Source organism: Onychomys torridus, chromosome 19 (assembly GCF_903995425.1).
Source record: "Onychomys torridus chromosome 19, mOncTor1.1, whole genome shotgun sequence".
NCBI classification, from domain to species: domain Eukaryota; kingdom Metazoa; phylum Chordata; class Mammalia; order Rodentia; family Cricetidae; genus Onychomys; species Onychomys torridus.
The window spans coordinates 48442556-48456171 of NC_050461.1; the positions used below are offsets into that span (position 1 = coordinate 48442556).

Here is a 13616-nt window from a genome sequence, read left to right on the forward strand (position 1 = left end):
CACTCTCCACTGCTGTACTGGCTTTCTGAAACCGAAGCCTGGGCTATACATCTGCAGGGAGAGAGTATCGTCCATGGCTTCAGGGTGCTTTTGACTTAAAGCCCAGGTTCCTGAAGATTTCCATCCACTCTTCTTATCAGTTGTTCTTATAACTTCTTGTTCTTTCAAGTGTTCCAGGGCACCAAAGGCATTCTTCATCCAGCTGTTAGCATTTCCACAAGACGGTGTGTTTCACAGGAAGCGTGAGACAGGAGCAGGCAGCAGGGGCTAGGACTTGTTCATTATCACCTGCTGCTAAGAAGCCTTCCTTGGCCTTCCTCTTCAGTCAGGCAGCTATGATTCCCAAGGTTCCCAGTACCTGGAGCCTTCTCTCTCTGCACTTACATATTCTAACTGTTTCTCTCTCTGTCCCCACCCCACTGTTTTTGTTTGTTTGTTTTTTTCATTTTTTTTTGAGACAAGGTTTCTCTGTGTAGCCCTGGCTGTCCTGGAACTCACTCTGTAGACCAGGCTGGCTTTGAACTCACAGAGATCCATCTATCTACCTCTGCCTCCTGAGTGCTGGGGTTAAAGGTGTGTGCCACCACTGCCCAGCTTCTGTCCCTTTTTTAACTGGTCACCTCTGTGGGGACAAGGGACAGGGGAGTATCCCTTCCATTCCAAATGCTTGTTAAAAATTTCTAGATGAGGAAAGTATTGCATAATTGTTTGTTAGGCAAAAAAGGAATGAATTAGCTTGGGAACTGTTAAAAACTACTTCAGCTTTTTTTTTTTTTTTTTAATTATAAAGAAGGATGAAGCTACATCGTTTGTAGGGAAATGGATGTCCCTGGAGATAAATCTTACCAAGTGAATTAAGTCAGGAAGACAAATAACACACATTTTCTCTTATGGGTCTTGGACTTCACAGCTACACAAAATCAAGCATGTCTATATGCCATGAAGGGAAAAACCAAAGCTCTTTTGGGAATAATGGAGATTGGTGGGCAGGGGTAAAAATCGGGAGGGTCGGGTGCACAGAGGCTCAGTGGCACTCACTGCTCTTGCAGAGGACCCAGGTTCTGTTCCCACACCACATGGTGGCTCACAACTGCCTGTAACTTCATGTCCAGGGGATCCCATCCATGCCCTCTTCTTACACACACACACACACACACACACACACACACACACACACACACTGAAAATAAATATATCTTAAAGAATGAGCAGAGTAGAAGGAGATAGGGAAATATTCTCAAAATATATTATATACATGCATAAAATAGACTTGTTTAACCCTGTATAATAATATAATAATAATCAAATCTTTTAAAATTTTCATGAGATAGGCATATTGGCTTATGCCTATGGTCCTAATACTCAGGATTGCAGCAAGTTCAAAGCCAGGCTGGACCACATAATAAACTCCAGGTGTCCCAGGGCTACACAGCAAGACTTCATCTCAAAAGCTAAAAACTACAATGAAAAATCTTAATTTTTTCTGAAACCTGCATTATGATCCACTATATGCAAACATCTTACAAAAAAGCACTGTCTGACATTTGAATTTCCTTTAAAAGTCCACTCCAGGGTCATCAAGATGGCTCAGCAGGTCAACATCCTTTCTGCGTAGGCCTGATGATGTGAGTCTAGTGATGGGATCCCACAGTGGGAAGATGGAACTGACTACTAGAAATTGTATCCTGATCAGTACATGCATGTGTGCCTGAAGTTTCTCCCTCTCTCACACACATACATAAATAGTTAAGAAAATCCCACTACAGTCACTGATATCACATTAAATATTTTTAACATTTTGGATTAAAGCCTCATGTAAGGAATCCAGGAAGTGAAATCAATAGCTCTGAGCCACGCCATATTTGATCGACTCCATATAATGATTTTAATAATTACCAGCATTAATAATTACTTTTCTAATGATTTTACTGAATTACCAGCATTGTTAAAAATATAGCTAAATAAATAAATAGATAGATAGATAGATAGATAGCAAGCAGCCGGGCAGTGGTGGCACATGCCTTAATCCCAGCACTTGGAAGGCAGAGGCAGGCAGATCTCCGAGTCTGAGTCCAGCCTGGTCTACAGAGAGAGTTCCAGGACAGCTGGGGGCTAACAGAGAAACTCTGTCTGGGGTGGGCATGGGGATATATATCTATATATCTATATATCTATCTATATCTATCTCTCTCTTTATATATATATAAAGCAGTGTTATCATGACATTTAAAGTTAAAATTCCCTTTATCTTTTCTGTTCTTAAATCTGCATCTTTAGATTCCTAGAAGTCATTTGTATTTCCTTTGTTTACCAGCTATTTTGTAACATTAGTCTAGTCTGCCAGCATCTAAGCATATCACACAGTAGATGACTAGAGCTGTCTGAGAAATGCTTGTCTGTATCTTGGAGGAGTGTACTGAGTAGAGAGATGAGAGATAAGGGCTGGAATTTGAGCCATGGAAACATTCCAGGAGGAAAAAATATCCAGAACCCAGAAAACCATATCAGGTAGAAGGAAAAAAGGAAATTTACTTTCCCTCTGTAAATAGGAAAAATTTAGCCATGTAACCTAAATGAAAACTAGCCTGCATTTTGTGGCAAGTCCTGTTAGAAAAATGTGTTTAATTCAATCGTAACTTACTAAAAGGATGAAGTAATTTCCAGAGAGTATGACCAAAAGAAAAGGAACATTTTTGTCTCCTAAGGTCAGAGGAAATGAAGTCATGTATCCTCCAGGGTGTGGATAAAGGGTCTGTTCTCAGCTACACTGACCTCCTGAGTAAGCCACATGACTCAGCCTTGGCTGCAGCTGAAAGGAAGCAGGTATGAACCTGCCTGGAGCACTAGCATGTGCCAGGTAAGTGCTGGGTGTCCTCTCACAGCTGACTGACTTAGGGACATTCTTGGCATCCCTGTATTACAGGTGAGGAGGCATAACTGGGAGACAGTGTTTTATTCCAAGGCACACAGTACCAGTTGACAGAGTTTGGGCTTTCTCTCCTTCCAGGCGTGACGCCTATTATCTCGCTACATGCCCCTGTATCTTTTCATGTGAAAGAATTTCCTGCATGTAACTGTCCCTCCCAAAGTAGGTTCTACAGCAGCAACTACAACACAAAAACACGGGGACCATGGCATGGGGCTGACTGTTTTCAGGCTCGAGGAAAGGGTGTTATAAAGAAAGTAGAGGATATGTATTTATATACAGTCCAGTGAACTCTCACCCTTAGCTACTTGTGGTCAAACCAGAAGAGCAACTGGTTGTTTGTTTTTTTGTTTGTTTAAATACTGCTTTTAAAATTACATGTATTTATTGGGAGGGTGCATGTTAAGTGCACACAGAGGGGTCAGAAGACAACCTTCAGCAGTCAGTTCTCTACTACCACCATGTAGGACCTGGGGATCAAACTCAAGTCATTAGATTTCGTGGCAACCACCTTTGACCCCGAAACATTCTTTTTAGGTGGCACTTACCATCATTTTACACTGTGGTCATTTAAATTTTGGGTCAGTCTGATCAGTCAAATGAACTGTTTCTTTTCATTCTTTGTTAACTTTTTTTTTTCCTTTTCTGAAATTACCTGGTGTAAGATGTACTGTTCTCGGAGTTGGCTTGCAGAATTCCACGCGATGTTTCCATGCACCAAGACTTTAGCTTTCTCAATCCACTTCAGAATGGACTCAAGCATTTCATTGTATTCTTCTAAGTGTGATGACGCCTGAAAAGTCGTTAACATTCAGATGAATGTAAATCCTATCTGGTGAGTGGGAAATTCATCCCTACTCTGTGTCGTTGGATACAACCATCTCAGAGGGTGTAGGGATGTCTACGACATTGAAAAGGATCATGGAAAGTCACCTGCCTATGGAAAATCTTTCAAAGATTTCCCAGTGTCCTTAGGGTAAAAAATCCAAGTTCATAGTGTGCTTGAGTTATTTCTCTTTTCCTCACTCTTCCTCATTCTCATCTTACTCTCTTTCTTTTCTTTCTCTCCTCTTCTAGATGCCATTGAGTAAAGGAGGAGGCTAGCAGGGACTGTCTCTTGCAGAATTTCAACACTATAATCCACACTCATCAATTTCTAAGCTGGGAACAACAGTAAGTACAGTGCCTGTTATCCCAGTCTGGGAGGCAGAGGCAGGAGGATCAGGAGATCAACGTCCTTGTTGGCTATACTGAGTGATTTTGAGGCCATCTTAGGCTTTATGAGAAAAAAAAAAAAAAAAAAAACCTAAGAAAAAGCTGAACTACTCATTTTAACTTTAACCTGATTGTAAGATTAACGCTTAGTAGATTGCAAAGGCCAATCGACAACTAAAAACCTAAGATGGTATATATGGGTGTATGTAACTTTAAAATATTTATATCTGTCTTAAACTGATTTTATAAAACTCATTCATGGATGGTTATTCTTTTTACCATTACACCTCCAGTGTATAAAGTACCTACAGCCAAGTCTATTCATGTGAAACTTTGTCAAAGTATAAGGTAGTTTGTTATGAAACAAACATAGGTTTATATATAAATCATAGAAACGCTGTAGAAAATAAACCACAGTAAACTTCTTACATCATCTCTAGTAATGTCTTTTTATTTATTTTCGGAAGAGAAATGGTAATAGAGTCCACCTTAAGGCATTTTGGTTTCTAGCCTGGGGCCCATACCTGGTTGAGTCTGGATAGCCGGCTCTCAGCCTGCCTGATGGTTTGCTGGTGGAGTTCCATCAGCTTTCCTATCTTCTTGGCCAATGGCTTGCCCAGCTGACCGTGCTGTTCTGAGAATGTTTGCACAGCAGCATCCAATTCCATTAACTTTGAATTACAGCCATCTAATTCTTCTCCCAGCATCTATACGGTTGTCAATACGATAAAGAACAAGTAATTACGGAAAAGAATACATTTCCTGGGCTTTCCTAAGATCGGAAGGATTGTATTTCGGATGGTTTGTGTTAAAGGTGAGAATTATAAATAATCACGCTACTATGGTTTAGCGGTTTGCATCTCTTGGGTGAGAGCAGCAGAGTGGGGTGTGTTGTGAGCCTCCTATCTGCTTCCCTGGGAGAGGACTGCTTTTGCCTTCTGCCCCACCCAATGGATTTGAGCTGTTTAGCTCATCAATAGGGTGCAAACACAAGATGTGACTGATTCACCTTGGAATTTATAAATTTGGAATTCTAGACTATCATGAATCTTTCGCTCTCCTGTTATACATATACGCATGTATATCTGTGTATTTCTATTACAATGATAAATTACACAAATGGATGGGTGTTGTTACACTTATGTAATGTCTTAACTGTCTCCTTTTCCCACTGGGTTTTGGTGGTTTGTTAAGAACTCTGTATAACCAGGTAACACTGTTAGAGCAAAGCAGTTTAGCCAGCAGCACCCCTTGCCTTTCCACTTTCCCCTCTCCTTACCATCTGGCCCCTCCTCCTTACCTTCTGGCCCCTCTCCTTGCCTTCTGGGTCCTCCTCCTTACCATCTGGCCCCTCCTCCTTACCTTCTGGCCCCTCCTCCTTACCTTCTGGCCCCTCCTCCTTACCTCTGGCCCCTCCTCCTTACCTTCTGGCCCCTCTTTCCTTGCTTCTGGCCCCTCCTCCTTACCTTCTGGCCCCTCCTCCTTACCTTCTGGCCCCTCCTCCTTACCTCTGGCCCTTCCTCCTTACCTCTGGCCCCTCCTCCTTACCTCTGGCCCCTCCTCCTTACCTCTGGCCCCTCCTTCTTACCTTCTGGGCCCCCTTCCTGCCCCCCTTTGCCCTCTGTCCTCCCCCCTTACCTTCTGTTCAGTCTTGGCTTGAACTAGATTGTCGGTTTTGGCTTTCAGCTTTGTTAGAATGGTGGTGAGATCTTTGGCCACCTTCTGGATCTGCCGACCAAACTCCTGGCTCGTAGCCTTGCCCTGCTCAATTTCCTGTACCTTCTCTTGGATCTAAAAGACAAGGGAGGAACATCAAAACCCATCATTGTTGAAATCAGAGAAGAGATATTAAAATTCTCAAATGCTGTTGACGAGACACATTTTAAGTCGACAGTGCGCTGCCTAGACACTGATGGACTTCATGAACGAGGGGTTGCAGAGACAGCTCAGGTTTAAAAGTACTTGAGCAGCTGTGAGGACCAGATTTGGATCTCAGAATCTAGGTGACAAGCCTGTACCTGTCTGTAACCCCAGTTCCACAGGGAACAGAGACAGGATTGCTAAGGGCGCTGACTTCTAGCCTCGAAGAGTAAACAGTATCCATGAGCTCAGGAAGAGACCCTGCCTCAAAAGGGTAGGTGGAGCATGATAAAGGACGACACTGGATACTTCCTGCTGGCCTCTGTGTGTGCACAGGCACACGTATGCATGCGAATACGCACACACTTAGAAATAAATAAGTATTTTTAAAATTTCTAGAGGAAGTAGGTCCAAGCCCCCAAAGCTTCAGGGCTGATTTGCTCTCAGTAGCTGTGTGCATGTCCCAGTAAGAAAGAAAAAAAATCAATGTCTGTTCCCTGAGTCATTCATTAAATATTTACAAATGCTAGTTAGCATTGCTCTGTAGGCAGCTAACTCTAGCTTGTCTACTCACTGACCTATGTCTGTGATATAGACTCTTCATAGCTTTTCTCTCATTTTTACTATGTGTGTGTGTGTGTGTGTGTGTGTAAATCAGCACACATGCCAAGGCCAAGGGTACTGACTCTTGGGAGTCCTTCCACCGTGGGAGTTCTGGGGACCAAACTCAGGTCATCGGGCTTAGCAGCAAGTGTCTTTCCCAGCTGAGCCATCTTGTCATCTCCTAAGATTTTTCTTCTTCTTTTTAAAAATTTATTTATTTTTATTTTGTGTACATGGATGTTTTGCCTACATGTATGTCTGTGTGTGGGTGTTGGGTCCTGGAGTTACAGATGGTTGTGAGGTGCAATGTGGGTGCTGGGAATTGAACCCGGGTCCCCTGGAAGAACAGCCAGTGCTCATAACTGCTGAGCCATCTCTCCAGCCCCTTTTTTTTTTTTTTTTTCTTAATGAAATCGAAACCTACCCACAAATGGTTTCAAGCACCTTTCTGAAGTGTCTGAGAGCAGGAAGTGAATATGGTAAGAAAATGGGTGACAAAGGATGACTGAAGAGTGTGGCTTAGTGGCAGAGTACTTGGCCAGCTGCATGTGTGAGGCCATGGGTTTAGTTCCCAGCAAAACACACACACACACACACACACACACACACACACACACACACACACACAGAAACATACTACAATGGGTTGGATTTGATTTATAGCAACATTTACTCCATGTATTTTTTTTTTTTTTAGAATATAATTCTGGGGAAAAAATAATCAGGAGCACAAAGGTAACTAGGCATGGTGATGCACACCTATAATAATCCCAGCACTCAGGAGCCTGAGGCAGAAAGGTCAAGATCATGAGTTTGAAGCCAGGCTGGGTTACAACAGGGAGCCTGTCTTAAAATAAATAAATAAATTACACGTTTGTCTCTTTTCTTCTATTTATTTATTTTGGTTTTTCAAGACAGCATTTCTCCATGTAACAGTTTTGGCTGTCCTAGAGACAAATGTTTTTCTTTAGATATAAGAAAGGCCTTTCAAATTCTCAGAGAAGCAGCATTGCATTAGGACTGTCCTGGCCTGCACCACTTTGACTTGAACAGCCAAATAACTAGATTGCACAGAATAACTCCAGTAAGCAATAGGTAAAAAGAGAAAAATATGTTGAAATTTTATGTTTTTAAAAATGATTTATTTTAGTGTGTGTGTGTGTGTGTGTGTGTGTGTGTGTGTGTGTGTGTATAGCATATATCAATGGAGTCCAGAAGAGGGTGCCAGAACCCCTGAAGCTGGAGTTACAGGTGGTTGTGGGCCACCTGATGTGGGTGCTGGGCATGAAACTCAGGTCCTCTGCAGGAGCAGCAAGTGCATTTAACTGCAGAACCGTGTCTCCAGCCCCCTAAATGACCTTTTAAAGACTTTAACTAGTTTCCAGTGTCCAAGAAGTCTAATAGGCCAGTTAAATATTCAAAACAACAACAACAACAACAAAAACCAGCATGTCTTTGTTTAGCTCAAAACCCTGGTGCAGTAGAACTGGATTCTGATATGATTTTCAAACTCTCTGCCTCCTTCCCTGGAGATTCAAAAGTGCAGCATAGATGTACGATTTCTGTGGTCTATGTTTTCTGATCCACAAAGCATGTTAGCATTCCAGTATGTCTCTTTGCACCACATAGAGTGGTCTATAATTGAACTTCAAAGTCTCTAGCAATCAGCCACCAAGACAATTCTAAAAACCCATTACCCTTCCACACAGATGCCACACAACATGATTTTTACATGAAAGTGAATCTTCTTTATGGGAGCAAGATTCCAAATCTCCTGGTCTTTGCATCAAAAGGGACTATATATTTCTTTTTCTTTTCTTTTTCTTTTTTTGTTGTTTGTTTTTTGTTGTGGTTGTTTTTTGAGACAGGGTTTCTCTGTGTAGCTTTGCGCCTTTCCTGGATCTCACTCTGTAGACCAGGCTGCCCTCGAACTCACAGAGATCTGCCTACCTCTGCCTCCCGAGTGCTGGGATTAAAGGTGTGCACCACCACCACCACCACCCGGGACTATGTATTTCTTGTTTCAAACAATTTTCAAGTCTGTAGTCCTGAGTTCTGATTCTGGTGCGCCTTCCGTTGGTTGTTCGGGAGGCAGGGCAGAATGGGGCCCTTCCTCTAGTGGTGTTGACCCTCAGCACGCACACTAGTGACAACTGGGTCCTTAGTTGTTTACTTCCCATGTGTGTCCACTTCCTTCAGTATCTTCACCCACCCACCTCTCATCTCACCCGACTAAACTCACCGTCAAGAGTGACAAGCACACTCTGGTTACTCAATATTAATGTTGGAACATGTCATATCTTACTTTTTAAGATATTATTTTACTCATGGGGGAGAAGCAGATAGATTCTAGTTCTTTGTTTATGCCTTGAACACCAGGTTCCTGGTTATTGGGTTACTGGTGCCATTTGAGGATGCTGTGGTCCTTTTAGAACACAGGGCTCAGCTGGAAAACGTGAGTTCCTGCTCATAGCACGTGAAGTTTATAGCCAGCTCTACTCATAGCCCAAGATTTCTGCTTCCTGGTCTCTAATAATATGAGGAGTCCCAGCCACACATTCCTCCCATGCCTTCCCCACCATGATGAAATGCCCTCCTGAGTCCAAACAAATCCTTCTTCCCTCACTTCCTTCTGTTGGGTTTTCTGTCACAGTGATGAGAAAAGTAAACAGTACATGTTTTTGTTTTTGTTTTTGTTTTTTTTTCAGAGCTGAGGACCGAACCCAGGGCCTTGCGGTTGCTAGGCAAACGCTCTACCACTGAGCTAAATCCCCAACCCCAACAGTACATTTTTATAGTATCACTGTTCATAGCTATGATCATTTGATATGTTTCTTGCCTGGGAATAAGTTCCAAGTGAATGCTAATTGTTTTATAGTGGTCAATTATTTTCCTTGGTTTCCTGGGAAATATGATCGTACAAACCAAAATCCCTCTTACGGGACTAACCCTGGGGAAGCACAGAAAGCTCCCCGCCCCCAGTGAGTTTACCTGATCATGGATCTTTAGGTCGAATGCAGCTTCAGCTAGCTGGAGGGAGGTTTCAGATGGCAATATAGTGCAAAGACCCAAGTACTTATTCTTCTGTTCTGCTGCAATTTTCTCGATGCTCTCTCGGTGGCTTGTGGCTTCAGCCAGGAGGGTCTGAGGAAAGAAAGAAAAGGAAGGAAAAAACAAAAACAAAAACAGGCACCTGAAGGAAAATGACGTACCTATATATTTTTAAAATTTTTTTACATTTTTTTTTCCAGAGCTGAGGACCGAACCCAGGGCCTTGCACTTGCCTGGCTGAAGCCACAATACTTCCCCGACCCTGACATACCTATATAATACATGCCTAAAAGTTCTAATTAACAATTCATTCACTACACACAAGAGTAAGCAAGACAAAGGCCACATTTTGACATGGTGGGCAAAGAAAGCGAGGAGACTTTCGTACCTTCAGTTCTTCTAATTGTGTGTCTATCTCTATTGTCGGATTCCCTAAGTACTCCTTTGTTTCTTGAACCCAGGACTTCACAGAATTGATTTGCGTCTCCACGGCTTCTCGCTCCTGGAGTTCCTGCTTCACCAGTTTGCTGTGACTCTTCACTTTGTCTTGCATGCTACAAAAACCAGAGGGAGAAAGCAGATGTGGATCTGAAGCACAAGGAACAATCCCTGGGCGTGACGCAATTTTATAACGGACATAGAAAGGGGGAAACCTAGTATGTTTGTGGCAGGTAATGTGACTTCTGGTTCACAGATAATGTTTTGTGATACCAGGGTTCAGTTCAAGTCTAACAGAAGAAGTTGCATCACTGAGGTGAATAATTGATCCCTGGAAATTTGAGAGTTGACTTTGTTCCCTGCCACTAAGTTGCTATTTATTTCCCTATGCAGAAAACCTAGAGATAGCCAGATCCTTTGCCTCATCTTTCAGATCTGCTCAAACCCTCACCATTTGAAAGTCATGTGCCATTGGATACGTGTGTGGCTTTAGACATGTCACCGTGATTAATGTCAATGTCATGATTTGAATTAATGGGATAAAGGGCTTTTCAATACATAGTATCAGATTACCCAAACACCATTAATAACTAAGAGAAGTGAGAATATATATTTGTATGAGGTAACATTACTTAATAGAGGAATAAAATTATCTAAAGATGTTTTTCCAGTGGCCCAAGAAGTGAATCAGGTCAGTTCTAGGTCATCAAGATGAACTTTCTCCTAGAGTCACTACCAAGGAATGGGATTAGTTGCCTAGATTTCTATATCATTCTTGCTTCCATCCCCCTATATCAAGCTTTATCAAACCAACATTTTAAATAATGCTCAGTTGCTAGAGGCCCATGTCTAACCTGGGACTTACTAATAGCCAGGCTGACCTCAAACTCATGACCCTCCTGCCTCATCCTGCAGATGGTTAGGATGATAAGTATGTTTCACTATGTACTTGTTTTCTTTTGAATGGCTCAGCCTCTTTCCCATCGCCTGAGGGATTCCTAAACTTTTTATATGTGTTTCCATCCCGATGTCATTCAGACGCACTCACTCTCTAGCTGCAACTTTCCAGAGATGTGTAACTGTAGGGGGATGCCCTCTCCTAAATGTGCATGGCACTACCCCACAGGCTGGGGTCCTAGACTGAATAAAAACAAAAACAAGAAAAGCAAACTGAACACACCCATTAATCGCTCTGTTTCCTGACTGGGATGTAGTGAGAGTGGGGTCTCATGATCCATCACGCCTCCCCTCCTGTGACAGGCTGCAACCCCTCAGACCATGAAGCAAAACAAAACCTTCCTTCCTTAGGGTGATTTCATTACTGTGCCAAGAAAAGTGCCAACTTTGTGCATGCTTTGCAATACTCTCCTGAACTGGTCCTTTGGTCTTCTATCAGTATTTTAAAATGCAGGAAGGCTAAACAATGAGTCTGTTTGACTTATCAGTGTATCCCCGCCTTGTGTGTGTGTGTGTGTGTGTGTGTGTGTGCGCGCGCGTGCGCGCACACGGAGTAGGGGAGTATGAGTATACATGTATGGGCAGATGCATGTACATGTACCTAGAGGCCAGAGGTCATTCCTGGGTGCAATTCCTCAGGAGCTATTCATCTGGGTTTGTTAGACAGACTCTCTATGTCTGCCTGTCTCTCTGTCCCTGTTGCTGGGATTACAGGTATGGGCTACCATCATGCTCGAGCAGCAGGCACTTCACCAACTGAGGCATCCTCCCCACTGGCTCTCATCATTGTTTAATATTTCTATTATCAGATATGTGCTTGTCTAATAAAGAATGGAAGAGTTAAGAAAACCCGGAAGCAGAAATGATAGGAGTAGATCTCCACCTTTTGCAGCTGGCATGATGGAGCATCCCCATGCCTGAGTACCCGAGATGTGCCTTTGAGTCAAGGCCAATGGCAATAGTGAACAAAACAGGTGTGATTACTTGAGACACTGATCCTGCATGGCGGTGATTTCCTGCAGGATGGGCACCTCTTCTCCCACACCGGGGAGGGCTCCGTCCTGCAGCATGCTCAGTGCTCGCTGTTGTAGAACGCCCAGGGCCAGCTGCTGCTGCTCCAGCTCCAGCACACACGTGTCCTGGTGTTCAAGGAGGGCCGTGAGCTCCGCTTTTGAGGCTTTTTCTGGTGAACTCCCAGGTAATTTACCTTGCAGCTGATCAATCATTTTGGTGGTTTCTTTAATCTAAGGACAAGTACACATCTTATGAAGTTCAACGTTACACTGAAAAAAAGTATGGCAAGTCCACTCAGGGGCACACTAGACATCGTTGACCATGATGACATAAATTCCAACTTTTAGAAACGAAAACTGACATGGTAGTTTTAACAGGAAGGGCCACCTCCCCCACCCTGGGTTTAAATTATCAATCCTCAAATTTTATCAAGGCAGTCACGGACTACATGTGGCAGAGAAACTTTAAATGGACGAACACACTAAACATCCATTCTTAAAGTTAGCCTGAGCACATGTGGGAGTCACAAAGAAGATTTGGCTAAAACATTGAACCTTCCCTGATGGGTGGAAGAAATTACATATGGATTTGAGGAATGAGTTCGATTCTTATTTTTACAACAAAGAAAAAAATTATTTTGGACTTTTTCCAAAATAGGTTAAAAACAAATGGGGCTAACACTGGTTTGTCTTCCTTTCAAATTTTTATTGTTTAATTTTCTTTTTAAAAATTCATTTATGTATTTATTTTTTAAGTTTTATTGGTTGTTATTGAGTGTGTGTGCACAGACATGTGTGAGGCATGCCCAAGAGCACAGGTGTACATGTAACACACATGTGGATGTCATAGGACAACTTTTAAGAGTCTGTTCTCTCACTTCCCTGTGGGGTCTAGGGACCAAATCAGGTCATGGGTCTTGAACCACAAGCCCCTTTACATGCTGAACCATTTAGCTGACCCTTATTTATTTTAAAATTGGTATGCAAAACAACAGATTCCTTTATAACATTTTCATATGTACTTGGTTTTGGTGGCTCCAACCTCTTCCTCAAACATATCTCCCTTTCCAATCTCCCTGTCTTTCCCCATCCTACCTCTTACATCCATTCTTATGTCCCATTTTCTTTTCTTTTTTTTTCTGCTCTCTGTCACGTGTGTTCTATTACTCTCCCCATGCCCTCTGGTCCTAACTTAAAAGTAAGCTGTACAATGCACATTACAGTTTGGTTCATAATTTAGTTTGAAATTGAAAAAAAATGATGAAAGTTTCCTAAGACTAATTTCAAAAGAGAAGCATGTGGCTGTTTGAATGAGCAATCTCCCAACCCCGACCTCCAGCCTCGGGTATTTGAATACTTTTTTTTGGAGCAGAGGATCAAACCCAGGGCCTTGCCCTTGCTAGGCAAGGGCTCTAGCACTGAGCTAAATCCCCAACCCGTATTTGAATACTTGGTTCCTAGTTGATGGCCCTGTTTGAGAAGGTTTAAGAGGTGTGGCCTCAGTGTTAGAAGTACGGCACTGTGTGAGGGCTTGGGTCTTCCCCTACTCCCAG

At 42.7% G+C, this 13616-nt stretch overlaps 1 protein-coding gene across 11 annotated transcripts in view; it reads right to left on the bottom strand.

Annotated features, from left to right (window-relative positions):
• Syne1 (spectrin repeat containing nuclear envelope protein 1) overlaps window positions 1-13616 on the bottom strand; it is a 482748-nt gene that overhangs the window by 180644 nt on the left and 288488 nt on the right. For all 11 annotated transcript variants that reach the window (XM_036168948.1, XM_036168940.1, XM_036168942.1 and 8 more), the window contains 6 exons: window positions 12035-12294; window positions 10044-10209; window positions 9596-9748; window positions 5780-5932; window positions 4666-4848; window positions 3582-3719 (listed from right to left, as the gene is read on the bottom strand). In XM_036168948.1, coding sequence (XP_036024841.1) covers window positions 3582-3719; window positions 4666-4848; window positions 5780-5932; window positions 9596-9748; window positions 10044-10209; window positions 12035-12294 — 1053 coding nt within the window. The remainder of the gene's footprint in view (window positions 1-3581; window positions 3720-4665; window positions 4849-5779; window positions 5933-9595; window positions 9749-10043; window positions 10210-12034; window positions 12295-13616) is intronic.